The sequence below is a fragment of the Annulohypoxylon maeteangense genome (genome assembly GCF_022496945.1).
Source record: "Annulohypoxylon maeteangense strain CBS 123835 unplaced genomic scaffold GGS22scaffold_1, whole genome shotgun sequence".
NCBI lineage: Eukaryota > Fungi > Ascomycota > Sordariomycetes > Xylariales > Hypoxylaceae > Annulohypoxylon > Annulohypoxylon maeteangense.
Window position 1 is genome coordinate 3,488,399 of NW_025953248.1, and position 25,909 is coordinate 3,514,307.

At 47.5% G+C, this 25,909-nt stretch overlaps 11 protein-coding genes across 11 annotated transcripts; 5 read left to right on the forward strand and 6 right to left on the reverse strand.

The window, feature by feature from the left end:
• The first annotated feature begins 959 nt into the window (after positions 1-959).
• On the forward strand, positions 960-3,174 carry GGS22DRAFT_14668 (histone deacetylase phd1). Its single transcript, XM_047958906.1, has one exon. The coding sequence runs from the start codon at positions 1,296-1,298 to the stop codon at positions 2,793-2,795; it is 1,500 nt and encodes a 499-aa protein (XP_047824355.1). The 5' UTR covers positions 960-1,295; the 3' UTR covers positions 2,796-3,174.
• On the reverse strand, positions 3,041-4,732 carry GGS22DRAFT_183867 (FAD-binding domain-containing protein; the record flags this gene model as incomplete). Its single annotated transcript, XM_047964137.1, has 5 exons — positions 3,041-3,542; positions 3,611-4,055; positions 4,119-4,223; positions 4,281-4,441; positions 4,506-4,732. The coding sequence occupies 5 exons, from the start codon at positions 4,730-4,732 to the stop codon at positions 3,041-3,043; spliced, it is 1,440 nt and encodes a 479-aa protein (XP_047824356.1).
• Positions 4,733-5,812: 1,080 nt separating this feature from the next.
• On the reverse strand, positions 5,813-7,587 carry GGS22DRAFT_151112 (FMN-linked oxidoreductase). The gene is made up of 4 exons (XM_047959426.1): positions 7,286-7,587; positions 7,073-7,220; positions 6,918-6,974; positions 5,813-6,744 (listed from the first exon to the last, which is right to left on the reverse strand). Exons 1-4 carry the CDS (start codon positions 7,529-7,531, stop codon positions 5,972-5,974), a joined length of 1,224 nt encoding a protein of 407 aa, XP_047824357.1. The 5' UTR covers positions 7,532-7,587; the 3' UTR covers positions 5,813-5,971.
• A 1,196-nt stretch (positions 7,588-8,783) lies between these two features.
• Positions 8,784-9,711, forward strand: GGS22DRAFT_14693 (uncharacterized protein). The gene has a single exon (XM_047958918.1). The coding sequence runs from the start codon at positions 9,024-9,026 to the stop codon at positions 9,651-9,653; it is 630 nt and encodes a 209-aa protein (XP_047824358.1). The 5' UTR covers positions 8,784-9,023; the 3' UTR covers positions 9,654-9,711.
• Positions 9,291-12,177, forward strand: GGS22DRAFT_14696 (uncharacterized protein). Its single transcript, XM_047958921.1, has 4 exons — positions 9,291-9,704; positions 9,764-10,149; positions 10,200-10,424; positions 10,487-12,177. Exons 1-4 carry the CDS (start codon positions 9,672-9,674, stop codon positions 11,979-11,981), a joined length of 2,139 nt encoding a protein of 712 aa, XP_047824359.1. The 5' UTR covers positions 9,291-9,671; the 3' UTR covers positions 11,982-12,177.
• An 11-nt stretch (positions 12,178-12,188) lies between these two features.
• On the reverse strand, positions 12,189-14,039 carry GGS22DRAFT_151120 (Inosine/uridine-preferring nucleoside hydrolase). The gene is made up of 3 exons (XM_047959427.1): positions 13,833-14,039; positions 12,740-13,515; positions 12,189-12,675 (listed from the first exon to the last, which is right to left on the reverse strand). Exons 1-3 carry the CDS (start codon positions 13,878-13,880, stop codon positions 12,321-12,323), a joined length of 1,179 nt encoding a protein of 392 aa, XP_047824360.1. The 5' UTR covers positions 13,881-14,039; the 3' UTR covers positions 12,189-12,320.
• Positions 14,040-14,231: 192 nt separating this feature from the next.
• On the reverse strand, positions 14,232-15,981 carry GGS22DRAFT_14699 (uncharacterized protein). Its single transcript, XM_047958923.1, has 2 exons — positions 15,753-15,981; positions 14,232-15,701 (listed from the first exon to the last, which is right to left on the reverse strand). Exons 1-2 carry the CDS (start codon positions 15,893-15,895, stop codon positions 14,279-14,281), a joined length of 1,566 nt encoding a protein of 521 aa, XP_047824361.1. The 5' UTR covers positions 15,896-15,981; the 3' UTR covers positions 14,232-14,278.
• A 269-nt stretch (positions 15,982-16,250) lies between these two features.
• GGS22DRAFT_194536 (impB/mucB/samB family protein) lies at positions 16,251-20,003 on the forward strand. The gene has a single exon (XM_047965516.1). It carries the CDS (start codon positions 16,471-16,473, stop codon positions 19,933-19,935), a length of 3,465 nt encoding a protein of 1,154 aa, XP_047824362.1. The 5' UTR covers positions 16,251-16,470; the 3' UTR covers positions 19,936-20,003.
• A 13-nt stretch (positions 20,004-20,016) lies between these two features.
• On the reverse strand, positions 20,017-21,651 carry GGS22DRAFT_151127 (uncharacterized protein). Its single transcript, XM_047959428.1, has 2 exons — positions 21,604-21,651; positions 20,017-21,411 (listed from the first exon to the last, which is right to left on the reverse strand). Exon 2 carries the CDS (start codon positions 21,240-21,242, stop codon positions 20,706-20,708), a length of 537 nt encoding a protein of 178 aa, XP_047824363.1. The 5' UTR covers positions 21,243-21,411; positions 21,604-21,651; the 3' UTR covers positions 20,017-20,705.
• Positions 21,652-21,899: 248 nt separating this feature from the next.
• On the reverse strand, positions 21,900-24,755 carry GGS22DRAFT_151128 (mitochondrial intermediate peptidase-like protein). Its single transcript, XM_047959429.1, has one exon. It carries the CDS (start codon positions 24,429-24,431, stop codon positions 22,029-22,031), a length of 2,403 nt encoding a protein of 800 aa, XP_047824364.1. The 5' UTR covers positions 24,432-24,755; the 3' UTR covers positions 21,900-22,028.
• On the forward strand, positions 24,756-25,897 carry GGS22DRAFT_151130 (apolipo protein O-domain-containing protein). The gene is made up of 3 exons (XM_047959430.1): positions 24,756-24,849; positions 24,912-25,001; positions 25,065-25,897. The coding sequence occupies exons 1-3, from the start codon at positions 24,823-24,825 to the stop codon at positions 25,728-25,730; spliced, it is 783 nt and encodes a 260-aa protein (XP_047824365.1). The 5' UTR covers positions 24,756-24,822; the 3' UTR covers positions 25,731-25,897.
• The last annotated feature ends 12 nt before the right edge of the window (positions 25,898-25,909 follow it).

The window sequence follows — 25,909 nt, forward strand, 5'->3', positions numbered from 1 at the left end:
ATCCTTAAATTGAAGAGTACTATATCCAGCATAATACACTAATTGAAGCGTTAGATCCAGAGACCTGTTTAGTAATCGGTCACGTGGCCATATTAGTAAGCGATATTTGTAGGTAATTTGAAGTTTGAACAGGTACAGATCTATGCATTCTTCTCTTCTCTTTTTTAACTAATAGGTCTCATTATCTGAATATTTATCAGGTAGGTAGGTACCTAATCCCAATTGAAATTCATACTTAAGAATGATGCCGGTGCAGTAAACTCTTATATAGGTATGTAATAGGTACTATACCATATCTACATAAGAGGCAGGTCTGCCATACAAAACATTACAGTAATTACTTTAATGCATCAGTCGATCTACATCAAAATTCAAATGCCTTGATCATTAGAAAAGGAAGGATATTATGTTGATATATGTCTTATGAACGGTGACGGTGAGTTGATGGCTGGAAACGGCTTCCATATCTAAATTCATTGCAGGGGATGTCTTTTGTTCGTTTGTCATCTTAACTTGACAGCCTAGGGCGTAGGTGGTGAGGCTGTTGACAGTCTCCTGAAAGGAACACAGAGCAATAGAAGATGATAGTGTAAGTCCTCGGGTTAGAGTTTGAAACAATACCGGTTAAGAGGTAGTCCTGTATTTGAATGAAGATGGGGAAATTACCCCAGCCAGAACAATGTCTTATAGATGCGCCATGGAGAGCCGCCAAAGTTTAAACTGGGCTTTGTCTGGCGGGTATCGAGTTCTCAAGGTACCCGGCAGCCCGAGTGGGTCACATAGCGCCGGAGCTGCGGAGGAAGCCACACCTATATCTGACACAGATCTAATTCGTTACCAATTGGGATTAGCGTCTTTAATTTTGCATATCGTTAGTGCGTTACAGTGGGACTAGCCGGTAACTACCGCGCTTTGGTAGTGGTACGGCTGAAAGTCGCCTTCATCCATCTTCAAACTTCGTCACAATTAACAACAATTTCATCGCCATTCGAAAAGACATCCTTCCAAGTGATAAACTACTTAATTTTTATGTTATAAGGGACGCCATTTAATTTTCTTCATCTAATGAGTTACGAGAAATCTTGACTGCCGATAGGCGACGCGCTCACTACTACCATCGATTTTTAACGTCTCCCTCATCCATCTTACTCAACCTTTGAAAATTATCATCCAGAGCAATAAATATTGTCGCGATTGTCGCGCGGGCGAACCATCACAGACACAACACTATTACTTTTTACAGTTTGAATATTCAAATTATTTAATCAGCAGCAGTACATCTGCAAGCTTTCACGATGGAAGTAGACCCGGCAAATCATTATTCGTTACGGATACCAAAACCCAACTACCTGCCTCACAAGGTCAATGTGGATCAGCCAGTGGTTAAGAAGTTCTACAAACCTTTAGATCGCCCAAGCGACCTAGAAAATGCCGCCTATCTCAACAAAGTCAAACGTTTCGCTCATGAGTATGGCATCACGAAACCTAAGGGCTACACCGTCTCATTTCACTATAACCCTGAAATGGAGAGACATCACTTCGGCCAGACACATCCCATGAAGCCTTGGCGCTTAACTCTCACCAAGAGTCTGGTGTCATCATACGGTATGAATTTCGCAATGGATAACTACACTGCTCGCGCGGCCACATACGAAGAGCTCACAGGTTTCCATACGGAAGAATACGTCAACTTTCTCGCCATGGTTGAGCCTCAGCCACTTCCACTTGACGTCGACAACTCTAGTCCAGATCTTAAGTACAATCTGGGAGGTAGTGACTGTCCACTTTTTGAGGGATTATATGACTATTGTTCAATGTCCGCTGGTGGTTCTCTAGATGCGGCGAGAAAATTATGTTCGGGACAATCTGACATCGCCATATCCTGGGGTGGTGGACTACATCACGCCAAGAAATCGGAGGCTTCAGGATTCTGTTATATCAATGATATTGTCCTTGGTATACTACAATTGCTGCGCGTCCACCCTCGAGTTCTTTACATCGATATCGACGTACATCACGGCGACGGTGTGGAAGAGGCATTCTTCTCTACCGATCGTGTCATGACGGTCTCCTTCCACAAGTACGACCCCATGGTCTTTTTTCCCGGTACGGGCGGCCTAGACGACAACGGCCCTAAAAGCGAGCATAATCCAGGAGCCCATCATGCCATCAATGTGCCTTTAAATGATGGGATTACCGATGAGCAATACGAGTGGCTTTTCAAGAGCATTATCTCACGATGTATCGAGAAGTTCAGGCCCGGTGCAATTGCTTTACAGTGCGGCGCGGACTCCCTAGCGGGAGACAGATTAGGTAAATTCAATCTGCTCGTTCAGGGCCATGCGTCATGTGTGGAGTACTGTAAAAGCCTCAATATCCCTCTACTCATGTTTGGTGGGGGTGGTTACACACCACGGAACGTTGCCCGTGCCTGGGCGTATGAGACAGCTGTGGCTATCGGACACAAAGAGACTATCCCTACGGAGATCCCCTTCCACACTCCGTGGCGCGAGCGATTCCGCCAAGACACGCTCCTGCCCACATTACAACAGATCTTGGGCGAGCCGCGCCAAAACAAGAATACTAAGAAGAAGCTCGATGATATTATAGAGCACGTCGGCGAGCAGCTACGATTCGTCGAGTCCGCACCCAGCGTGCAATTCTCTATTATACCACCTGATCTCGGACCTATCAGGGACGAGGTAGAGCAGCGGATTAAGGAGGAGATCCAGGAGAAGGATGAATTAGGGCGGAAGCTTCGGGAAGAGGCCGTCGGAGATCGCATGGAATTCTAGTTGCTAACAACAGTACACTATTTGACGACGAGCTCGGTTGATAAGCGCCTCGATTCTAACCGAAACGGTGCCTCATACTAAGGGACATTCGACACAGCCTGTCCAGGTATTCGATGCGAGCCTCGTCGTCAACGGTGACACGTCCTACTTAGATATAACAAGCAACGAATATTTGGGTCATAGCATTGGCTTCACATTGCATCTATCATCTGTTCGATTTCGTGATACCTTCATTCAAGGTGCCTTCATTCCACCTTGGAAATCTTAAACCCGCCCGGAACCCGTTCCTGGAACACTCCGGCTGGATCATACTTCGCCGATGCCTCTTTCATCCTTTTAATATTCTCCTCGCCGTAACTCTTAAGAGGGTCTTGAGATCCATCACAGTAATTGAGATACAGAAATCCAACGTTTTTGTCAAGCAGCGTAGCGTACGATTCAACCTTACTAAACATTGTTCTTGTTGCAGGTTCGCTAACTTTCTTAGACAACTCGGACGTTGCGACTTCGACTGCAATTACTAGCACGACGCAATCCTCCGTTACATGTTCGAGACCAAATATGTTGCTGCCCTGATCCACGGAATGTTGTGTCCAGGATGCCAGCAGTGGTTGGAAGACCATGTTGACGCTGAAGTTACTATCGGGGATGGCCTTTTTGAGGTCTGCTAATAAGGCCTCGTACGCGTCGATTGCTTTACGAATGACTCGACTGTCGAGCTTGAAAGTGATGGTCATCCAGAAGTCACTGACCGAGTAAGTTAGCTAAGGGGATCCGCTGTATCGTACATTAAAATCAAAGAACGTTTGACTTACTACCTCCCTGAAGGAAGAAGGAATTCTGCTACTTTCGTGGCCACTGTTGTCATCTTTTTTTCCTGTTGACCCGGGATCCTCAGAAAATTCTGGAAAGTCTCTGGGTTCTCAACCCCGTCGAGACTAGTAAAGACAACGTTTATGATGTGCTCTTGTGCATAAGGTACGAAAGCAAACATCATGGTGGCATGGCTATTGGCGTTTTTAGCAAGTTTCTTCGAGAAGTCGACATAAGCGTCAATGGCCTCGTCCGTATAAGTTGGCGAGATGATTGAACTCCCGTCCCAGATGTCGTGTGCCTTGAAGGTTTGCATGTCAAATCGCGTGACTATGCCGAAGTTGTTATGGCCTCCTTTTAGAACACGGAATAGATCCGAATTCATCGTCTTATTGGCCTCGATTACGCTTCCGTCGCCCAGAACGACTTCGTAGTTGACAACTTGGTCTGCATTGGAAAGTAGGTAAGTATCCAGTCCTATTCTCACAACACAAAAAGGGTATCACTTACCACAGCCCCACCCATAGCGACAATTATAAAAAGTCAATCCGCCACCAGTCAAGAGGCCCCCAACTCCGACCAAGCCTTCACGGCCACCAGCAACCATCATTCCGTCTGTAACATCAATTGTCAACAAATTCACATCCCGCCTGTTTCAAGTATGTTACCTACGCTTTTCCATATCTGCATAGACATTCCTCCATTTGGCACCAGGGAGTATTGACGCAAGCCTTGTCTTCGGATGATAAGTTGTTTCCGTCATAAGCCCAAGATCGATGGTGACGCCCTCTTCGATAGCATTACCAGCTCCTATATGTGGCATGTGGCCGCCACTACGCACGTAATTACCTATTAGCAATATGCAAGACTACTAGACATGGGCAGCTTGGGACTAACCTGCGGATAGCAAACTTGCAACCGGCAATTCCTACTAGAGCCTTCACGATCTTGGAGACCTCTTCCGTGTTTCGAGGCTGCACGATAGCCCAGGGTTGCTGACGAGATGTCAATGACCAGTATGACCCGACTCGTGCCTCGTATGCCGGGTGGCCAGGCGTGTATAGTACGTCCTCCAGGCCGGCCTCCTTCAGGCTAGAGATAGCAGACTCCATGACGGAAGCCATGATGATGGTTTTGTTAGGTTGGAAGTCGACGTATGTATGAATATGTGACGACGAACTCCAAGAACATCGCCTTGCCCATCATACCTTATATATGCCATACATACATCACCTCCATCTCGACCAGCTCGACGAAATCCTTGTCTAAGCCTATTTTCGGCCGAGCTATAGAATCGATAAGCAGTTCCGAGGCACCCAATGAAAACTTCCATGCTAATGATAGACTATCCCGGGAAGTTTACAAAGACTCGGACTAGACCTATTATATAAGTAATAAGCTTATGTCCGGTTCGATATAATGACCACCGGGATAAGCTCTAAGTAATCTCCAAGTAATGGATGGAGATAGACAAAACTTCCGGTATGTATCAGGGTCCTATTCATCTTGAGCCGCGAATAAGGCTTATCCCCGAGCATATGCGTGTATCGTATAGGCAGGCTACCTACCTAGTATAACGTTTAATCTAGCCCATGTACGCAAACTGAAGCTAGTCAATTTCAACAAAAGAGACTTGTCAGGGAAGTGGTTATAATACATGCTTAAAACGCGATAGTCAGAGATTGGCGAGTGACATCGCATCCAATAGTCAGCGTAACCACACCCAAAACCCTGCGATTTAAACTACCACAACCACCATTACCACCACAACCGTATATAAGTCTACATAGCAATACTGAAATAGCCTATGTAATTATGTATATGAGGCTAGAACGTTCTAATATGTTTCTCTTATAGAGGAAACCCGAACTGTGTATCGTGGAAATTTTGCAAGCTTCGTGTACAGACCTTCACCAGCTAGCGCTCTAACAAGCCAAACTTTTTGACTCAAATTTCTTCTTCTCGTTACTAGCGTGATACTATATATCAAATATTATCGAAGTCTTCTAACAGGTCTCGTGGTCTAGTTGGTCATGTAAGTAAACGTCTTCCCTCACTAAGTGGATCTCATATAAAAAATCCAGTCAAGCTAATATCTTCCCCACAGGGCATCTGTCTAACATCACGAACTTCGTGCGCGGAACACAGAAGGTCCCCAGTTCGAGCCTGGGCGAGATCATAATCTTTTTTTTGGAACTGCTATGGCTGTCATAAAGAGATCTTTCTGGGCCACCTATGGTGGGACTAGCATTTATTCTTGGGTTGACTATATAGGACCAGACATATCTAAGGAGTATGCATAACCTGTATGGATACTAGATCACCTGCTATACCTCCAACCCCCCTGCAGCAAACGGTCATGCTCAGTTCGGTACCGTTTTCTCGTAAGTTGGATAGTCTGTGTACCCAACACTACTCTTCTCCAGCGGTCCATAGAAAGTAGAGCGATCATACTTCGAAAGCGGCAAGCCGCGGCGGAGTCTCTCGACCAGATCGGGGTTACTAAGAAAGTATCGTCCGATAACCAAGGCATCGTAATCCCCTCTCTCCAGAACCCCCCAGGCATTTTTATCGTTCCACCCTCCTCCGGAGAAAAAGGGGGTATCGCCGAGTATCTTTCGGAAAGGCTCGAGGCTAATGTCCGGTAGGTCCCAGGAGTCGAGGAACTTCTGCTTCTCCTCCGCCGTGTATATCTGCTCGAAGCGCGGCTCGATGAAGCTGATGTAGGAGAGCTTGGGGTGGTTGGCTTTGATCTCCTTACATAGATGGCTCCATGTCTCTAGACGCTGCGTCCCCCGCGCTTGGTTGAAGAGGCCGAATGGCGATAGCCGGATCGACAGGTTCTCCTGCCCGACGACCTGGGAGAGCTCGTCCATCAGTTCTAGCACGAACTTGCAGCGCTTCTCGGGCGTTCCGCCGTACTCGTCTGTACGACGGTTTATGTTGGAGCTGAGGAACTGCTCGGGTAGATACCCGTTGGCTCCGTGGATCTCGACGCCGTCGAAGCCGGCCTTCTGGGCTAGTCTTGCGGCGTTGCAGTAGTCTTGGATTGTGCTTTTGATTTTGGGGATTGTCATCTCGATTGGAGGGTAATCCACAAGTTTGACTTGTTGAGTACTGTGGGGCGGAGGGTATGCTGTGATCTGAAGTTAGTAAATGTTGTTTTCATGGGATTAGGAGTTAGGGGCTTAGGGGTTTAGAAGAGTTTTCCATTTGAGGTTGAGTTCAGAACCATTGCTACTCTACACAATCTCTTTGATAGGTGTATGCGGTATATGAACTATGATAATATGTTCTAGATATTCTTACCATAAAAATCATTTGGGTCATCCCACGGCGTACTCGAGGGACACAAGATTGGGGTACCTGTCACACCAGACGTCAGACATATATGATAAGCTAACAGTGACATTTCAAGTTGCACATGAAGGTGCGGAGGTGAGATAGCCTGAAAAGTGGCGGACCTGTAAGCTGAGGAATATTTGCTCTCCCAGAATGCCATATCTGCGCATAGATATAGCCACCCTTGGCGTGGACGGCGTCAACGACCTTTTTCCACCCGTCTGCGTGTTCGGGGATGAACAGACCGGGCACTCCAGGCATACCATTTCCCTAAAACATCCATTAGAAATGATTTGAAAAGTACCTAGGTATATCTAAGGATTGTTTTGCTTTACTTCAAGTGAAGGAGGGATGGCCTCTGATATGATGAGTCCTCCTTCTGTAGCCCTCTGAGAATAGTACTCAACCATAAGATCATTTGGCACCCATATCCGATTCGGCTTTTCCGGAGTCGACTCAGAGTATGGTGTACCACGATTTCTAGTCAGCGGGGCATGGACAACACGGTGCTTTAGAGTGATCTTGCCATCGGCGATGGCTAGCGGTTGGAAAAGCTTAGATTGGGACCTGTCGGAAGCCATACTGATCTATAAGTAATTGGAAGTCTAAATTTATATCTTTATACTATCTAAAAAGATAATATATACATTCTAAGTCGAGTTTCCTTAAATACCTCCTCAAGCGTTCTAGGATAATAGTGCCAAGAGAGTAGTGTGCAATGGACCATGTCCCGAGAACGGAAGGGATATAAGCCTAAGATGCGCGTTAGTGCTACTAGTAACTTGCGAAGGTCATCCAATTAAGACCTTGAAAGTGATGACTTTACTATGGAGCGAACATTCAGTTAGACTTAATGCCGACGGTGATAATGGGGATAGTGGGGCCATAAGGTAAGAAAAGGGGCACCCCGTCAGCCTAGGGTTACGCGGATGGAGTGGATAGTTGCAACAGGACGAAGTCCGAGTGACGTTACGATGTACACCAATCGGCACATACCTAAATAACGGATCCATCCTATGTTGTATGCAGTTGGATCTTGGAAACAGGGGGATATTCGGAGAGCGGGCGGGTAAACTTTGATGAGATCAGAATGAATGAGTTTGAGAATCATTCTTCAGCAATCCAATCTCATGCTCAATGCATTACGTTAAAGTGTATAAGCACCTGTACTCTTGAATGTCAATTGATTCTTCCATATAAATACGATAAATACCTATATATTATAAAAAGAACTCCAAGCTCTCATTGCTGGCCTGGAAAGTCTTTGGATCCGATCTAGTAAATGGCAGATGAGACATCCGAGTCGTAAGCCAAATATTTCTATTCTGTACATCACTTTGGTATGCTCTGAACGGACTCAAAAATTAGTTTCTTCGATTAAATGACGAACAGCTCATGATATACATCTTGGAACTAGACATCAAGTGAGAATATGTTACCGTGTCATAACGCTAATATAAATTTTAACATCTGACTACATTTCCCTCATCACGTGCCTGGACCAAGCCTTTGTAGCTGGGGTGGTCCGTGTGTTGGGAATATCTTCAATATTTATTCGCTCACGTGACTGCAATTGAGACAAGAGAATTTTGCAGTGAAGAATCTACTGGTGATCATTCTGACAATCTTCACAACTTTAGAAATTAGATTTTTCATATTGGAATTATTCAAGTATACAATACCTATTTATTTTACGGGGTGTTAGCGGTTTGGGTTAAAAAATCAACAATTTTTTAAACCCTGGACAAATTTGACACACCGACGACACGCTATTGACGCGTTTTCAGCCTCACTTGAGGGACTCTCCTTTTTGTAAATGATATGTCATATTCTGCTCTATCGATTGGCCAAATTGGGTCCGGGAATTGTTCAGTTGTGGGTATTTGACTGATCCCCGACTGCTAGGTATTCACGAGAATCCCTGTCACCTAATGTTCCACCTCTATACGCGATCATAAAATTGATGACTTCTAATGATGTTGACTAAATGGATGTGGAAACTACATTGACTCTTTTCTACACTTGTAAAGTTAGAGTAGTGCAGCCACCTAACCGCTGAGCGCCATCGATGTCATGGCACCGTCTAACGACGACATTATCCTTAGGAATTCTAAGACGGAGCTGCTCGAAGCGATCAAAAAACTTCCATCACGAACTGAGGACTTGTCTAGCAGGCGCGAAGACTTCGAAGATCTAGTCCGGAAATGGACTTCCAGCGCCCGAGACGTACCGACTCATACTGGCGAATTTCTCTATTTGCTCAATAAGTCTTCGAACACGGACCTTTCCGCCGAGGGTTTAATAGAGGCTGATTTGGCGCGGTTCCGCTACTTACAGAGTCTTGAGTCTCGATGCCGTTTTAATGTCTTCATTGTCCAATTGGAGAAGAAAGAATTAGTAACCATTTATGGGGACTGCGCACATGCGTGCTTTGAACGTGATGAAAGTGAGGATGAAGATGATATTGACTCAGACCCAGGCAACATAATTGAAATTGATGACCTAGATTGGACTCTACGAATAGCGCTGTTTGACGGAACCCCCCTTAGAAAGCCATATAACTTGGGTGTGGATCCCCACGCTATGATAGAAGGCAACGTCTTCGAGGGCTATGATCCCGACGAAGACGAACGCGTTTATAGAAGTTATGGGGGTGATGAATACGAGGATGTCCGTCCTAACAATTCTCAGGCTCATACGTAATTTCGCTAACTCACCCAGATGTATCAATTTGCACGATATTATAAATCATCAGTTAGTATCATCGGAAAATGGATTGGCTTGAGACATTGACTAACGTTGAATTCTTCAAGGCCTTGCTAATGGTCCCTCAAGCTACGACCGTCACCTATTTTACACAGAACTCAAAAGCCCGTGACGACTATACAGCAGCCGACTTGCTTGAATACTTTTCATCAAAATGTGCTAGGTCCGGAGGCGACGACGGGTTTTTAAACACACTGACTAGTCTATGCAAGTTATTCTTCCCCCCGAAGGGCGTGAAGTCGAATAGCAGGATGGATATTCCCGAGCCTAGTATCGTCAAAATTCTCGACGCTGCGATAATATGTCAAAGCCAATATCTGTTCGATCTAATCTGTAACAATAACGAAGCCAACCTTTCACCTAAGTTCTTCTTGTGGGTATTGGCTAGGTTAAGAGGGTCTTCGATGCTACCCTTTACTACATTGATCTCCGCGTTAGTAACCTAACATTACAAACTGGGTTGATTAATACTAACTATGATAGTCTCGATCGGTCTATTTTCGCTCTAAAAACCCTTGACGAGCAATACAGCTTCATCATGGGGTTGAATGATCTTAGTGGCAGACTACCAAACGAATTAGAAGCGCACGTTCTCGGTCTTTTCGACAAAATGGTCAGTCTCTGTTACACGTCTTCACTATGCGAGAAAGATGGACAAGTTCTTGTCTGGATTGCTTGTCGTCGGGATTACGACTGGCTGTTGAAAACGTAAGTTGTCTTATAGTTATCACTTATTTCTCATGAAAATCTGACATTCGATACCTACCTAGTCTTGGCCCTCTCATGTATAAAAACTGCGAGAACGCTGCATTTACTTTGGGATTCTGTTGGGAGTTTTATGTTAAAGCTACTCGAAATGAACTGAGAGTTCCTGATTCATTCGCCTGGCTCAAAACTATCGTCAAATCCCTGGTTGTGCGACTTGATGTAAACCATCTTGTGAGCGTGGGTGGTTTTCGCTGTTGGCAACAGAACCAAGCTGCTCACGGGGGAAAAGATGGGAACATAATTCCACCGCCACCGCCGCCGCCAGTAACTAGCCAGACACTCATCAATTTGTGTATATTGTTATTGGACCTGAACATGGAAGAAGATCTTCGTGATCTGGCGAGGAAGCTCACCAACCAAAGTGGAAGAATCGTTCCATTTGAGCTCCTCAACCTCTATATTCCCTTCGCCGGCGGTCTTATGGACGTCCTAGAAAACCGATCAGTATCTCCCTTAGATCCTGTACTATCATCACTAGTTAGAACAATTGTTGTGGTATTTTGGAACCAATACGCTCTCCCAGGACAGCCGATTTGGAGAGGACCACGCTGCAAGGTATACTTAGATCCCTGTGGCTGTCGGGTTTGTACGTTGATGAAAGATAACCTTCACAACCCCAAGCTGGACAATTGGGTAATCAAGGAAAGCGAAAAGATGGCCCAGAGACATATTGGGATGGTGATTGCAAACTGCTGTTCACGGTCTCACATTTCCTTTACTAGCCAAACCAATGGAAAAGGGGTTATGACCTGGTACATCAGAAAGGTTCCTACGGAATACGACAAGGCCAAATCCGAGTGGGATAACCGGATGGCTAGTTTCAGGGCGCAACTAGCCAAATTCAATCAGAGGAAGCTGTTACAAGTGTTGGGAAATGAAGCCGATTATTTCTGTATTACTGGGAATGATCCATCCTGTTTTAAAACTCCGCAGATAAACGCCACGATGGTTGCGCCCTCGACGACTGCGCAGGCGCCTCCATTGGCTCGTACACCAGGACATTCAGAAGCCATGTCTCAAGCTGCATTGCTACCACCCGGCAATCTTCGTGGGGGCACATCATCACATCAAGATCTACAGCCTCTTGTTCACGATGGTCTCCCTTCTATGACAGAGACTTCACAAATACCGATTTTCGAAGACCAACCATCATGCTCTCTAGCAAATCACGGACTACCACAGCAACCCCCGGTTATCAATGCATGGCGTTCGGGTATGCCACCTCCCGCGGCCCATCCGGGTGTGCCGGCCCAAATACCCACACTGGGCTCGGTTCATGAGCAGGGCAGAATGGTTCAGATGAACCAACAGGGCCAAATACCGCACTCCCAATTTCCGCCGGGGCGACCGCCTCTTGCGTCATTCCATCAGAACTTGGCTTGGAGCTCGGGACCGAAGCTCGGTCAGAATGGGGAGGCGTCTGCGGGCGCTGGGCTGAAACGCGAGCGAGATGATGATGATCTTTTATTTCTTGGCGAACGACCGGTGAAGAAATGATATTAGAACTAGGTGGTACATAGAATGGTATTGGATGATTTTGTATCTTTGGCGTTGCTATTCGAATACTAGGTAATTTTTTAGTTTTGTCGACCCGGAGTACGTTTGGAAAATGAGCTACTAATTAGACTCGTGGGATAGACATTATAATCGCTGGAATATAGGTCATATAGAATGTCTTTCGGTACGAATACTACCAATTTAGACTGTCCGAGTGTAATATAAGTCTATTCAAATTCATATACTCGTCATCATTCTATCAGCAAGGTACTCACTTTCTTTTCTCTACCTATCTTGAGGTCTCATCCTCATGAGTCGTAAGCCGTAATCATTTGCCCATCAATTCGCGGGCTTAGACAGTATCTTCTTGTTAACCTGATCAGCACTCTCACAGCACTCCTCGATAACCTTCCAGAAAAGCGGAATATCTAAGCCGCGGGGTATGCGAACACCCTCACTTCCGGGGGGCAACAGCTTGACAATAGTGCGACCCGTCTGGGTACCGCGTTCCTGAGCATCCTCAAGTGTACCCTCTGTCACGACTTCAACCGAAAAGCGCTCTTTCCGATCAGCACCCTCAGGTTTCCTAGCATCGTAGTCGTAGAACGGGATCTCATATTCCGTGCCCGTGAGTATCGCCGCCACCGTCAACGGATCATGTAGCGGCGGGCCTTCCGTAATACCAAACTTATCCCTAAACGCCCACAATTCTCAGTCTTCACCAACCCACACACGCAAAATGGGGGATTCTAACTCACCGATAAGTCCCCGCAAAGAAATTCAACAACTCAACCAACATAACCCTCAAATCCGACCTGCCCCTCCCCTCCCTCGGCCTGCCCTCCCTGCCCCTCTCAGTCGGCGGTCCATACAGCAACAACTCCTGCACCTCCTTCGTAGCAAGAACCAAATGCGTTAAATCCAGGGGAATCAGCGTCGTCTTCGCCGCCAACACGGGGTTATGGAAAACCGCTGCCGCCGCCTCGGGGTCAATTAGGACATTGAACTCCGCCCACTGGGTGTAATTCCCGATCCGCGGCTTCCCATCCACAACGCCCATCACCGCGTCCGTGAACCCGTCTCCCACACTGCCCCCCATCACCGTCAACCCCTTTACTTTCGCGACTAAATCCGGGTTCTCGGCGAACAGAGCCGCGACATTCGTCAGCGCCCCAGTCGCCGCGATCCACACTGTCCCAGGCGCGGCGTCGCGCAGCGCGGAAGCCATGGCGGTGATCGCGCTGGGGTGCGTGGGGGAAGTACATGTCGCGAGCCGGTCCGGCGGAGGAGGGGGGAGCAGCGTTGTGCCGTCGAGCCCGGAGGCCCCGTGGATTTCGGTGGCGTGGACGGCGGGGCGGACGAGTCCGCGCGCGGCGCCGGGGTACACGGCGATAGAGTCGTGTTTGCCGATTGCGGCGAGCACGGAGAGCGCGTTGCGCGTTGTTTTGTCGAGGGAGGCGTTGCCGTGGACGGTGCTTATCCCGAGCAGCTTGATGCCGGGGTGGTGGGCTGCTAGGAGGATTGCGAAGGCGTCCTGGGGGGTTGGTTAGTTGTTTTCGTGCGTGTAAGTGTGGTGTTTAAGGTTGTGGTATATGATCTTGTGTGATATGATATGGGAGGATGTAGTGTAGGAGGTGAACTCCGTGGGGGTTTCCGGGGTTGCCGTGCCGGCGGCGTCTGGGTAGCAACGTGACGCGGAGCCGAAGCCGGCCTAAGCCAGAAACACGGGATGGATCCGCCAGGATGCTACATTGCGGCGGCGGCCCCGACGTAAGGAGTACCATGGCATCTTGTTTGGGATATTTCATGGTTGATTGGTTGGGAAAAAGTAATGGGTGAATTCAAACTCACATCGTGACCTGGATCGCAGTCTAGCCAAAGTGGGACGGGCTCCGACATATTGATATGATGCCTAGGTCTATTCTAACGCGATAATTTAATGCAATGATAAGATATTGGGTAAAGACGTCTACCAATATTTTAGGACTAGCTTCTTAGAGAAATCAATTGATGTTGAGATTTATTTAAAAGTGAAAGTTGTTTACGAGAACTTAAAAGTGGAAAATAGTTGGACAAGTCAGCGGTGGGCAACAGCGGGCAGTGATATGCGATATGCTTTTCTTTGTGGGACTTGGCTGGGAAAGTTGGCGCATAGCCCCTTTTCCATGGAGGGGATTAACAAGCCTACGACCTAATAAATTAGCACATCACATCCATGGATACATGTGGAATAATGTAAATCAGAGAGAATGGCCAATTTACAATTGTTATTATCTATGATCTGACTAAGTGTAGAATTATTCCGCAGCTCGGCGTTTCTCAATCACTCGTAACACGTCCGCAGCATTATTACCGTCTCCCTTCCGCTTTTTGGGAGCTCTCTTGCGCTTAGGGCCACCTCCCCCACCGCGACCATCCTCGTCGTCTTCACGTCCCCATTCTGATAGCTTAACTGTTTTATCTTCGAAGTCCTCTTCGTCTTCGAACCTACTCGTACCGAAGCCCATATCCATATCCTCCGCGTCGCGGTCGTCCGACTGCAATAATTTCTTCAGGCGCTCCGCCTTAGCCCTAGCTTCTTCATCCTCCTCGTCGGTTGGCTTGGGAATTTGTTTGAGAGATGCGGCCCTCTTGAAAGCAGCTTGTATTGCCGGATCAGACATAGAAGGCGCCTTGAGTGTTTCTGATGATATCAATCCCGTCTTAGAGTCCTTGAAATAGTTCCGCGGTTCTGTCGTGGTTGGACGAGGTGGAGGAGGCATAGCAATATTGTCTTCTTTGCCAACTTCAGGCGGTTGTGTTTTCTTCTCGCCGGCTTCTTCGTCCTCGGAATCCTCCTCTTCCAGTCCCGCAAGAGGATCGTAGTCATCACCGACATCATCAAAAATATTAACATCCTCATCTTCTGGTTCTTCGGCCTGTTTCCTATACTGCTCCGGAACTTCCATACCGAGTGGTTTGGCATTTTTATCAGGCATCATATCCGCAGCTTTCGGTGTTTCCTCGATCGCAGGTTGAGTCTTTCGTATTTTACGCTTCTCGTTGCCGTCCTCATCCACCACGATTAATACCTCTCTACCTTTGTTGTCTCTCTCTATTCTCGTTCCGGGAGTCTTCGCGCCAATCCTCTTGAACTTTGAGCCCAGACCGGTATCTTCTTTTGCTTTCGCAGCTTCCCTCGCAACCTTCATCTCGGCTAAAATTTGGTCTCTCGTTCGCTTCTTCGATGGATTTAGCGGAGCGGTTGATAATTGACCCTTCTTTTTAGTTTTCTCCTTCGTGACTGTGGTGACCTCTTCTTCTCCTAGTTTGTCTAGCTCTTCGTCAAAGTCGGCTTCTTCCTCGGAAGATTCCTCTTTCGCGCCTTCTCCACCGTCGCCATAGACATCTTCCCCCTTTCGTATTCGCTCAAGTAGTTTAAAGTCGAGGCCTTTTATCAAATGCGTGCTGGAAAGATCTCCGCCAGCAATCTGACTCCGGAGCTTGTCGAAGGTTTCTTGATCAATCTCTTCCTTCTTCAAAGACTCTTCTAGTGCCTTTATTCGCGCTGCTCGCTCATCTTCTTCTTCCGCGGCCCTATTTCGAGAACGATCGACGTACCCTTCTGCTAGTTTGCTGCCTTTCGGATCATACGACTTAAATTTTTTAGGTTGCTTCTGACCCTTGTTTTGGTCTGATAACTGTCGCGCGAAATCGGGTTTATGGAAGCCAACTGAACGCCTACATTAGTTAATAATGTACGTAACTAAATATGATTAGTACTAGACTTACGGTGTCATGGGTATACTTGATTTCTGCCTAGAACCAAGTGATACTCCGCGCGGAGTGGCTGCACCTGGAGACGCGCCATTGCGATCCGCGGAAGGCTTGGGGGTGTTGGCACCGACAAGGCGACGAAACTGTTCGTTGTTCATTGTTGTACTCTTTCGGTGAATACTAGATGGAACGGATACGAAAGGACAGATAGTTCCGTCGCGCGACTCTGTCGTCAATGTGCAAGGCTAAAACGATTGAAATAAAATAAGGTCTAGATAGGTACTTAGGTACGTAATAGAGGCTTGCTAAAGTCCGAACTTGGAAGCCTTCGTGCTTTCTGCTTATGTAAGAGAAGTGATAAGATAACGGACATGGCTTCCCGGACCCACTAGGAGTTCTGGGGTGATACGCTAACTGTATTAGGTTTAATTGAAATTAGTCACGGGATGACGTGACATTACCCGCGCTGTCCGCGTCTTCTTTAATCAGCATCATTCTACAACGCGTTTACCGCTCGAGACCATCCTAGCTAATATTCGTAATTTTTTGCATCTATCTCTTTCGGATTCACCGGAGAACCCAAGATCATATTCTAACTAATGGTCATTATCACCACGATTGTATTATTTCCAAGATGACCTCCCATCGAAAGATCGCCACAGGCAATCGAGTAGAAGTTATTTTTAAAATAAGAGATCATATTCTTTGATGCTGACGGCAAAATCTTGTCAAGATGGGGAGTCGCCTAGAAAATAACTCGAATTCTGTGCGAAAGCGCATAGAGAATCACACTTTCTCAGATGAAGGGGGCGACGAGTACGAACCCAGCGCCTTCGGAGGGTTTGGGGATTACTTTCGTCGCAAGAAGATCAAGTTGCAAAATCTTGATTCCGAACTACGAACCTCATCGACCGATAAACCTCAGATCTTCAAAGGAGTAGTCGCACATGTAATGGGTTATACACAACCATCGCTCCAGGTTCTCCACCATGATTTAGTACAACATGGAGCCGGGTTTCTACAGTATTTGGATTCCAAGACTATGGCGACTCATATCATAGCGTCGAAACTACCACCGAAAAAGATGGTTGATTTTGGCAAGTACAGGATAGTAAAACCTGCTTGGGTAATTGATTCTATCAAAGCCGGAAAACTTCTACCATGGTCCGATTACCGAGTGATAGAGGAGACCCCCAGACAGAAGACATTGAAAGTAAATGGCAGTGGTATATCTACTCAGTCAAGCCCATCTCCGCTGGCAGGATATCGAGAACAAACCGAATCAAGTTTCTACACAAGTCAGCTGAAGGATATTGCGCAGTCTATCAATGGGAAGCATCTTGGGGATATTACACCTAGTCGACCAGGGCCGGTTGACAAAATAGCTCAGAGGGTTATGTCTAGCGAGCCTATGACACCGGAGGGATTACTTCAGGAGTCGCGAGGCTCGCCAGGAATATCCGATCAGTCGGATGAGGACACGGTGATGATGGTTGATTTTCCAGATTCTACACCTGATACTTCCAATAAAAGGCCAGGTCACCAGAGCAAAGATGATATGGAAAATGAGGTTCAAACTGGACGATCAATCGAAAAACAAAAGGCAATGACTTCCGAGGAACATAACGCCATGTTACTACAAGATCCTCGAATGAGGAAGTCATCGACTGCAAATCCAGATTTTATACAGCAGTATTACTCGGAAAGTAGACTTCACCATTTGTCAACATGGAAAGCTGAGTTAAAATCAAGAATGCAAAAGCTTGCTGCTGAGAAGGGCGCTCAGGGAAAGCCAATAAAAAGAAAAGCAGGCGCAAGGCGATACGTGATGCATGTAGATTTTGACAGCTTTTTCTGTGCGGTCTCGCTGAAAAGCGCACCGGATTTTATTGACAAGCCCGCTGTTGTCGCACACGGAACGGGAGCGGGTTCGGAGATTGCCAGCTGCAATTACCCGGCGAGAAAGTACGGTGTCAAAAATGGCATGTGGATGAAGCGAGCTAAAGAGCTATGTCCTGAGCTCAAGGTGCTCCCGTACGATTTTCCAGCGTACGAAGAAGCCAGCAAATCATTCTATGAATGCATCTTAGAAGTCGGTGGTATCGTGCAGAGCGTCAGTATTGATGAAGCTCTTGTGGATATCACCTCAATTATACTATCTGCGGTCGGTTCCGACGGCGTTGGAGTCGATGAAGGTAGTATATGGAGAGAACAGGAGAAAGCAAACCAGATGGCCTTAGCTTTACGAGATCAAGTCAAAGAAAAAACAGGATGTGCAGTTTCCGTTGGAATAGGCGGTAATATCCTTTTGGCAAAGGTCGCACTTCGAAAAGCAAAACCAGCAGGTCAATACCAAATCAAACCAGAAGAAGTACTGGACTTTCTTGGGGAGTTAAAGGTCGATAGTTTGCCCGGAATTGCTTATAGCATAGCCGGCAAGCTAGAGGAGATTGGGGTGAAGCTCGTAACCGATGTTCGACAGACTTCTAAAGAGCGCCTTATCAACACTCTAGGACCGAAAACTGGCGAGAAGCTCTGGGAATACGCTCGTGGAATAGACCGAACGGAAGTTGGCGAACAACCAATACGAAAGTCGGTTTCTGCTGAAGTCAATTGGGGTATACGGTTTATTAACCAAGAGGAAGCCGAGGAATTTGTGCTCAACTTATGCAAAGAGTTGGAAAAACGACTGCTCAATGAGCAGGTCAAAGGCAAGCAGCTCACGATGAAAATCATGCGACGCTCATTTGATGCACCTCTTGATCCGCCGAAACATTTAGGTCATGGCAAATGTGACACTTTCAACAAGAGTGTTATGTTTGGTGTTGCGACTCACGACTACAAGGTGCTAGGAAAGGAGGCTGTTTCAATCCTCCGTTCTTACAAGTTTACCCCCGGCGACCTGCGCGGTCTAGGCGTACAATTGACCAAATTAGAGCCAATCAAGTCTTCATTATCTGGTCTCGATGGAAGCCAGAAGAAATTGAATTTTGGAGCCTTTCGTACTCCTGGTTCAGCAAAGAAACCGGCCTTAGAGCCAATCCAAGATGGCATCGGCGAAGAAGAGGCGAGTTCGAAACAGAATCGACGTGATTCGCAAGATCCTATCACCGATGGACCCTTAACGCCGCGTAAACCAAAGCCAGACGCTCGCCATCCAGCATTCACGATATCTCGAGCAAGCGAGAATGACGTCAGGGCAAATACCCCCTTAAATATCGCGGGGACTCAATTTATTATGCCATCCAACCCAGATCCCGCCGTACTTGCAGAACTCCCACCAGATATCAGAAGCCGGCTTATGGGACAAGGTAGCAGAGCCCGCGACGAAGCACAAACACCAACAGCCAAATCCCGGGACCAAAGCCCAATCCCTGCAAGCGAGATCCCACCAGAGATTGACCCCGAAGTGTTCAACGCCCTACCAGATGACATGAAAGCAGAAGTCCTAGAACAATACAGACCCCGAAGCAGGCAGCAAAACCCGCCCCTCGCCCCTCAATCCCCGCGCAGAGACCGGGCCATCCAACTGCCCAAGCAAAGGACCCCAACCAAACGCCGCGTAGCCGGCTTATTCGCCCGCGTTCGCGAGCGCCAAGCCGATGCCAGTGCGAGGATCGTCCAAACCACCATCAAGCACCAGCCCGAACCCCCGGAGATCGGTGACCTAGACCCGACCTTCCTAGCCGAACTACCGGAAGAAGTCCGTCGGGAAGTAATCGCAGACCACCGTCGCTTGCGCGCACAACGATCAGGCCTAGACCTACCATCCAAACATTCCCACAACAACAACAAAAAGCCAGACGCAGACGCAGACGACAACGCCGCCTTACCCGGCGGACAGACACGCCTCCATTTCGGACCCAAGCCTGTGAAGATAGCGTTTACGACGAACGGACTAACGACCTTGCCTGAAATAAGGGATATGTTAAACGTATGGCACCGCGAGACCCGAGACGTAGGCCCGCATAAACGAGACGTGGATATGTTAGAAAAGTACCTAGTCCGTGTCGTGGTGGAAGAGAAGGATATGGATAAAGCATCGAAACTAGTCAAGTGGCTCGATTATCTAGTAGAAGACAGCAGCGACGAGCTGGAGTACAGTGGGAAAGAAGCCTGGCGAGAGGTCGTGGGACATATTAGGCAGGAAGTGCAGAATGCGGTGAAGTCGAGGGGGTTGGGTCCACTAGATATATGAAGGTATTTATTTTATTGCAAATAACTAAGTGGTTTATTCAACAACTTGAGGCTAAGCATAGTATTATCACGATCGAGACGACGAGAGATGAAATAGCATAATGATGAGACTGGGTCTTCTAATATTGATAGCGTTGTATTCAGGCAATTTAGGATAACGCGGATGGATGCTCCCTCCATATCCATTATTCAACACCTCCCTCTAACTCCATGCAACGGGCTCCTCCGCCCCGAGTCTCATATGTAGGTAGGTTTCTTCACGACAACTAGCTCTTAAAGGAACGACTCTATAACACCAACGTCCACCGAGGTTATTAAGACTTCAATGCCGACTCGAACAAATCCATAGGATCTCAACAAAAGAAACAAACAGCAGAAACCACCTCTTTCCTCACATCTACCCCCACTCACAAGCATCCCATGCCGAGAACAAAAGTGACCGCCACAACCACGAGGCCTACGCCCACAGCCTGTGCAACAGCCTCGCCCACCGGCGCCGGTTTTTCAGCATCACTCGTCTTTGATCCTCCCGATATTACGGGCGCACCACTTGTTTTTGATCCTCCTGAAATTACAGGTGTTTTCGATCCTCCTGATACTACAGGTGCTCCGCTCGTCTTCGGTGGCTCAACGGTTCCGGGATTGCCACTTCCTGGCTTGTTGCTGTCCGGGGATGTGGCATTGTACAGCGTGATGGCGAGATGTCCTCCGCACACTGTTGAATTGGCACCGTCGCACTAGAACATGGATTAGTCGATTATTCCACTTTCTTCACACGTCTAGCTTTGAAAAAAGAGGATTAATTGTAAGGGGTAAGGGTTGCGGAGATATACGTACAGGTGTGTCACAAGCACTTTCCGCGAGGTGCATACTCCTCAACGACAGGTTATCACCGCACCAGCACTCGCGGGCGTACTCGAGGCCGGCGTACTGCCAGCCCTTCTTCTCAGGGTGATTGTGGTTGTATGAGTGGGCACAATAGTTGATGCATGGGCTCACTTGCATCTGGCCGACCACGGTCAGGTACACGCCGTCTAGAGCCCGGGTGTGGGGTGTGAGCTCGGTAGTCTCGGACCAACAGCCCGCGTAGCGGTACTTCGCATCATCGTCAATAATGCGGAGGCCGTTGGGCCCTTCTCGGGTGCCATCACGGCTGTTGTTCCCAGGCACGGGGGTTAGTGTTGGGACGACTCCTGATTCGGTTAGGTCTGGTGGTGGGAATGAGTTGCCCTGGCAAGAGGAGAGGGGGCTGCTGGCGAGCAGCGTAAGGAGGCTGAGAGTGCCAGTAGAAAATGCGTGTGGTGCCATTGTTCTTAGGGGGGTGTCAAATATACAGATGGATTAGGAGTCGTTGTATATTCTACCTTGCCTCTTGGAGATCCTTGAGGCGATGGGGGACTATCGTCTTGTCTGAGCTACTAGAAGCTGGATGGATGGATATGTTGACTTTTAGAGCAGCGTATCTTTAGAGAGAAACCTTGAGACGAGAAATTATTGATTATTGGAGCCCTAGTATGAATGCTCACGATATAACGAAGCTTTGAAGCAAAATTGTGATAATAACAGCAATGATGATAGCAACGTAATCGAATTCTAGAATAGTAACGTTTGTTGTGAACGAGAGGATGGAAAAAAAACGCAGACATCCGAAGAGGAGAAATGAACGTACAGCTTCCTTCGCCGATTTGCTCCTGCCAATTGATAAATGGTGTATGGCAGGAAGCGGGCGTGTATATAAGTAAATGGGGCCGTAGAGAGCTGTGAGAAGCAACGACGGGTCTATATGGGTGAAGATAACTTCATAATATTGAGTAGCACATTCCCCGACATAACATTTACACCTACCTACCTAATTTACATGTGAATTTCGCAAAGGAGGCAGGAGCCTCTCGGGATATTGACAACCTACCCCTGAATTCCATTTATAGATAAGGGATGAAGCTGCCTCTTGTTAATTATAATATATGCCAACAGTAAAGGGATCTATTATGTCAAATGACAGCTGGACAATCGTATAAACACTAATCTACCTCTACCTATATACGTGAGTTTTTATACAAGACAATCATCCGTACCTAGACATCTATGTAATAGCTACTTGGCATGTTCATCTCTATCAACCCAGCTCCCCACTAATCTCATAGCTTTCTCGTCGCCATTAACTAGACGTTCATCTTGTAGGGCATCTGAGAGGCATCTCCACGGATCACGACTACCTCCCCACTTGAGAAGGTTCTCTTTCAGTCTCTCGCCGTTAGCCCGGTCGAGAGCAGCGCCGTTTTGGCCTGCCGAAAATACGACGTCCCACACGCGTTTCGAGAGCACCTGGTCGAAGAGGTAACTATAATAAGTGCTACCATAACCGAATAGATGACCAAAGAATCCTTGCCATCTAGTCCCTTGTGGGTCAGGCGGAAGTTTGCCGAAATTCCTCTGAAGGTCGAGATAGATCTCCGTCGAGTCGAAACTTTTTTCATTTGGCAAGGATGAATGGTATTGTTGATCTAGCATAGCGAGTATGATTTGATTCTCTCTATCTGAAGCCTCGAATCTTCTCGCAATATGTAGTTTATCTACCACCATTTCATATGGCAACGGTTCGTCAGTGATATAATGTCGCGCAAATAAGCCGAGAACAGACGGGTCGGCGCAGAAATGTTCCATCAATGTCGAAGGCAGCTCCGCGAAATCAGTTGCGCATCGAGTTCCCGCCACATTTTGTAAAGAGGTCCGTGCTAGAACAGAATGGATAGCGTGTCCCATCTCGTGGAAAAGCGTTTCCATCTGATAATAGTCTAAGAGAGCAGGTTTATTCCGACCTTTATTCTCCTCAAAGTCGCACACAAGTGCAATTGTTGGTAGCTGTTTAATTGTGCCTGATGATTGTGACACATGCATCCCGTCATTCGCAGCGTCGATAGGTGAATCGAATTGAGGGAGCTCCTCCGCATAATCATCTTTTCGTTCTGCTGCTTCCCGAATTTCGGCTTCCGAAATCTCTCTAGAGCAACGCACGGTGAAATGGGCCGGATTAGGGGACTTATCAGGCCGGTAAAAGAGATCGCAGTAGAGGACAGCAACGTGTCCATCGGTATCAGACACAACATCTAGGCGTCTCACATCCGGATGCCATGTCTCCCCCGCTAGCGTATCCCGAGGAACCAGCCTGATTCCATATAAACGTGTAAATAATCTTGACAACCCCTGCATTACAGTCCCTAGTGAGAAATAAGCCGACAGGAAATCGTCATTTTTTCGTCGTGATCTCATAGCTAAACGTATATTCGTCATATAATAATCCCTATCCCACGGTTGAAGATCTGTTACCGCAGATTGCAGCTTTTTTCTCTTCTCCTGGAGTAGAACCGCGATCTCTTCTTCGACAAGTGGCTCGTTGCGCTTAGACAGGGCTAAAAGGAACTGATGAACGGACTCCGGAGTTTTCGCCATCATCTTATCATGAAGTGCCATTTGCCCATAACTTTCAAAGCCAGAAAGCTTCGCTAGTTCAGCGCGTGACTTTAACATGGCTTCCAGCAATTGAATAGATTTGCCAGACGCAGTTCGAGTTGCATAGTAAATCGCTTTCCTCGTATCCTCATCGTGGACATTTCTGAGCGCCACCGTGGCTTCGGGCGCCATCGTCTGCAGGCGAACCAAACCCCCGCGGGTGCGTAAGCGGGCTATTTGGGGGTCCAAACCATATACCTTGCTACTTGGGAACTCGATGACCGTCTGTTCAGGGTGCATGTACTCGACAAAAGCTGAGCCCAGTTCACTGATATGCTGCGATAGGTCGACGAACCGATCTCGTAACTGTTTGGGAAGATGTATTGCCGACTTCATAAAATCCTGTTGCAACAATTTCGCGACCGTCCGTTCCTCTTCATTCCAGCTGGCCATTACTTCCGGGTTGGCGAGAGCCACTCCTAGCTGATTGCTAAGGCCCGTCTCAGTGTTCAATTGATTCATATATTGATAAACCAACGACCACGCTTCGGATGCGGCGTCTTGTATCTTCGAATCGGGATGGGTAACTCGTACAAAGTCGGATACATCTAAAACACGGCAGAGAAGATCGCTCAGTCTATCCAGGTCCCGAACGATGGCCTTATAATCCTCTAGAGTTGATGCATTAAGTACTTTATCAACCACCTTTTGCGCTCTCCTCACCGTGACATCAGCAAATATAAGAAACCCTTGAGGCGTTGTTAAATATTTATTCCTGAACAACCCTACGTTTTCGCGGCTCATAACCTTGAGGATAGGTTTCGTAAAGTCTTTGAACGTTGGCGGGGAGTCGAATATCTGGCGCAACAGAGAGTCGTCATGCTTTAGATCGGTAGAATGGTCGATCGGTATATGTGGTGTATCGACTTGAGTAGCAGCACCAGGCGCGGAAGAGAGCCATCGTCTTTGATCTCGGACCCGGAGTCGAGGGGTTTGTCGGAGACATCTTGAGCAGGTCCAAAGACCTGATCGCACTGTCTTTATCATGACGTATAGAACATTATTAGGGACCTAGCTAGGTGTATAACCAAGCAAAGTCGCCAATTAATATTACAAGACGAAAAAAAGTTGTAAAATCTATAAAGGCGATTTATTGCTTAGGAGCATTTTTAAGAAACTTAACCCTCATCCATTGAAATTGATTGGAAATTGCAAGTTGCCGGTCTACCATCTACGTCAGGTACAACGATAAAGTTTGGCCGAGGGGCCACCGGTCCGGGAATCGCCGCGAAAAAAAAGGTACCGGAATTTTAGTAACGGTACAGAGTACGTACATCATCGTTGCAGTCTGGTCCTACCCAAATTAATCCTCAAGCTCTAAATTCAATATTTAATACTTTTAATACCTCGACAACAGCCAACGTCAATTGAGCGCAACATGGCTGCGAGAGTGCTGCTGCGACGGGTGAGATATTCTTCTAAGGATGATATACAACTAATTATATGCTGACAAAATAAAAAATGCAGCGTGTCGCCGCGCCTTTCATGGCCGCAACTCTGGTCGGAGGAGCTTTATTTCCCTCGGTTGCGCTGGCTGAAGCACCATCACACGACTACGTACGGCCTAATTCCCTCTACTTATGAATCAACGAGCCCGTTATTGACACCACAAATCAACAGTTCAACAATAAAAAGCCTATCTACGACGACTTCGAGACCTTCCTCCCTCCAAAATCCAGCAAAACCCCCGTCCCCTCCCCGGCCTCAGACACCATACCACCCGCCTCATCACCAGACTCGCTCCTCCTCCCCGAGCCCAAACAGCACAGCCCAACGCCTACGGACAGGCTAGCAGTCCAGATAGGCAAGGCGCGGCTATTCCTATACAGGTACGCTACCGTGACCGAAGATGCCGTCAACAATACCATCGATGCAGCCTTCGGACTCGAGCGATCCTTCACCGAGACCGTAGCCTCCCTCGCGCCCTCCCGCGAGAGCGGCGAGAAGCTAATGCCAGGACTTGTGTACGTGCTCGTAGCGTCGATGGCCGGCAGCATCGCAAGCCGAAACCGGAACATATTCCTACGAGCCTCCATCCCTCTAGCCTTCGGCATCGGCGCTGGCTGGCTCTTAATTCCCGTCACCATGACCAACGTATCCGACCTACTATGGACATACGAGCGACGGTTCCCTGCTCTAGCCGACGCGCACCTGAAGACGAAGCAGGGTGTTCAGGATGCGTGGCGTTTCGCCAGGGTCCATGTTGACGTGGGCAAGAACTATGTGGATGACAAGGTTAGCGATGCCCGGGATATCGTCGAGGGATGGGTTAGGAAGGGTAAATGAATGGGGAAGAGGAATAGAGAGGATGGTGTTCGGTGGAACGAACGCTTCCTTGTACTATAGATCAATGCATAATAGACAAACTTTGCTTGGTTCGAGGTTTTGTGGGAGATACCTATGTAATTGATGTCAAATAAAAGTGAGAGCATATTTGAATTTTGAAACAGAAACATCAGACAGGT

Coding starts and splice junctions, on each gene's coding strand:
- GGS22DRAFT_151120 (XM_047959427.1), bottom strand. CDS start 13,880: ATGTCGGAGCCCGTCCCACTTTGGCTAGACTGCGATCCAGGTCACGAT. Junction 13,516..13,832: donor ACTGCGATCCAGGTCACGAT/GTGAGTTTGAAT, acceptor CCAACCCCCCAG/GACGCCTTCGCAATCCTCCT. Junction 12,676..12,739: donor TTCTTTGCGGGGACTTATCG/GTGAGTTAGAAT, acceptor GTGGGCGTTTAG/GGATAAGTTTGGTATTACGG.
- GGS22DRAFT_14668 (XM_047958906.1), top strand. CDS start 1,296: ATGGAAGTAGACCCGGCAAATCATTATTCGTTACGGATACCAAAACCC.
- GGS22DRAFT_194536 (XM_047965516.1), top strand. CDS start 16,471: ATGGGGAGTCGCCTAGAAAATAACTCGAATTCTGTGCGAAAGCGCATA.
- GGS22DRAFT_151127 (XM_047959428.1), bottom strand. CDS start 21,242: ATGGCACCACACGCATTTTCTACTGGCACTCTCAGCCTCCTTACGCTG.
- GGS22DRAFT_151130 (XM_047959430.1), top strand. CDS start 24,823: ATGGCTGCGAGAGTGCTGCTGCGACGG. Junction 24,850..24,911: donor CGAGAGTGCTGCTGCGACGG/GTGAGATATTCT, acceptor TAAAAAATGCAG/CGTGTCGCCGCGCCTTTCAT. Junction 25,002..25,064: donor AAGCACCATCACACGACTAC/GTACGGCCTAAT, acceptor ACAAATCAACAG/TTCAACAATAAAAAGCCTAT.
- GGS22DRAFT_14699 (XM_047958923.1), bottom strand. CDS start 15,895: ATGAACAACGAACAGTTTCGTCGCCTTGTCGGTGCCAACACCCCCAAG. Junction 15,702..15,752: donor TCAAGTATACCCATGACACC/GTAAGTCTAGTA, acceptor TAACTAATGTAG/GCGTTCAGTTGGCTTCCATA.
- GGS22DRAFT_151128 (XM_047959429.1), bottom strand. CDS start 24,431: ATGATAAAGACAGTGCGATCAGGTCTTTGGACCTGCTCAAGATGTCTC.
- GGS22DRAFT_14696 (XM_047958921.1), top strand. CDS start 9,672: ATGTATCAATTTGCACGATATTATAAATCATCA. Junction 9,705..9,763: donor CACGATATTATAAATCATCA/GTTAGTATCATC, acceptor GAATTCTTCAAG/GCCTTGCTAATGGTCCCTCA. Junction 10,425..10,486: donor TACGACTGGCTGTTGAAAAC/GTAAGTTGTCTT, acceptor ATACCTACCTAG/TCTTGGCCCTCTCATGTATA.
- GGS22DRAFT_151112 (XM_047959426.1), bottom strand. CDS start 7,531: ATGGCTTCCGACAGGTCCCAATCTAAGCTTTTCCAACCGCTAGCCATC. Junction 6,975..7,072: donor AAATATTCCTCAGCTTACAG/GTCCGCCACTTT, acceptor CTGGTGTGACAG/GTACCCCAATCTTGTGTCCC. Junction 6,745..6,917: donor TGACCCAAATGATTTTTATG/GTAAGAATATCT, acceptor TTCAGATCACAG/CATACCCTCCGCCCCACAGT.
- GGS22DRAFT_14693 (XM_047958918.1), top strand. CDS start 9,024: ATGGCACCGTCTAACGACGACATTATCCTTAGGAATTCTAAGACGGAG.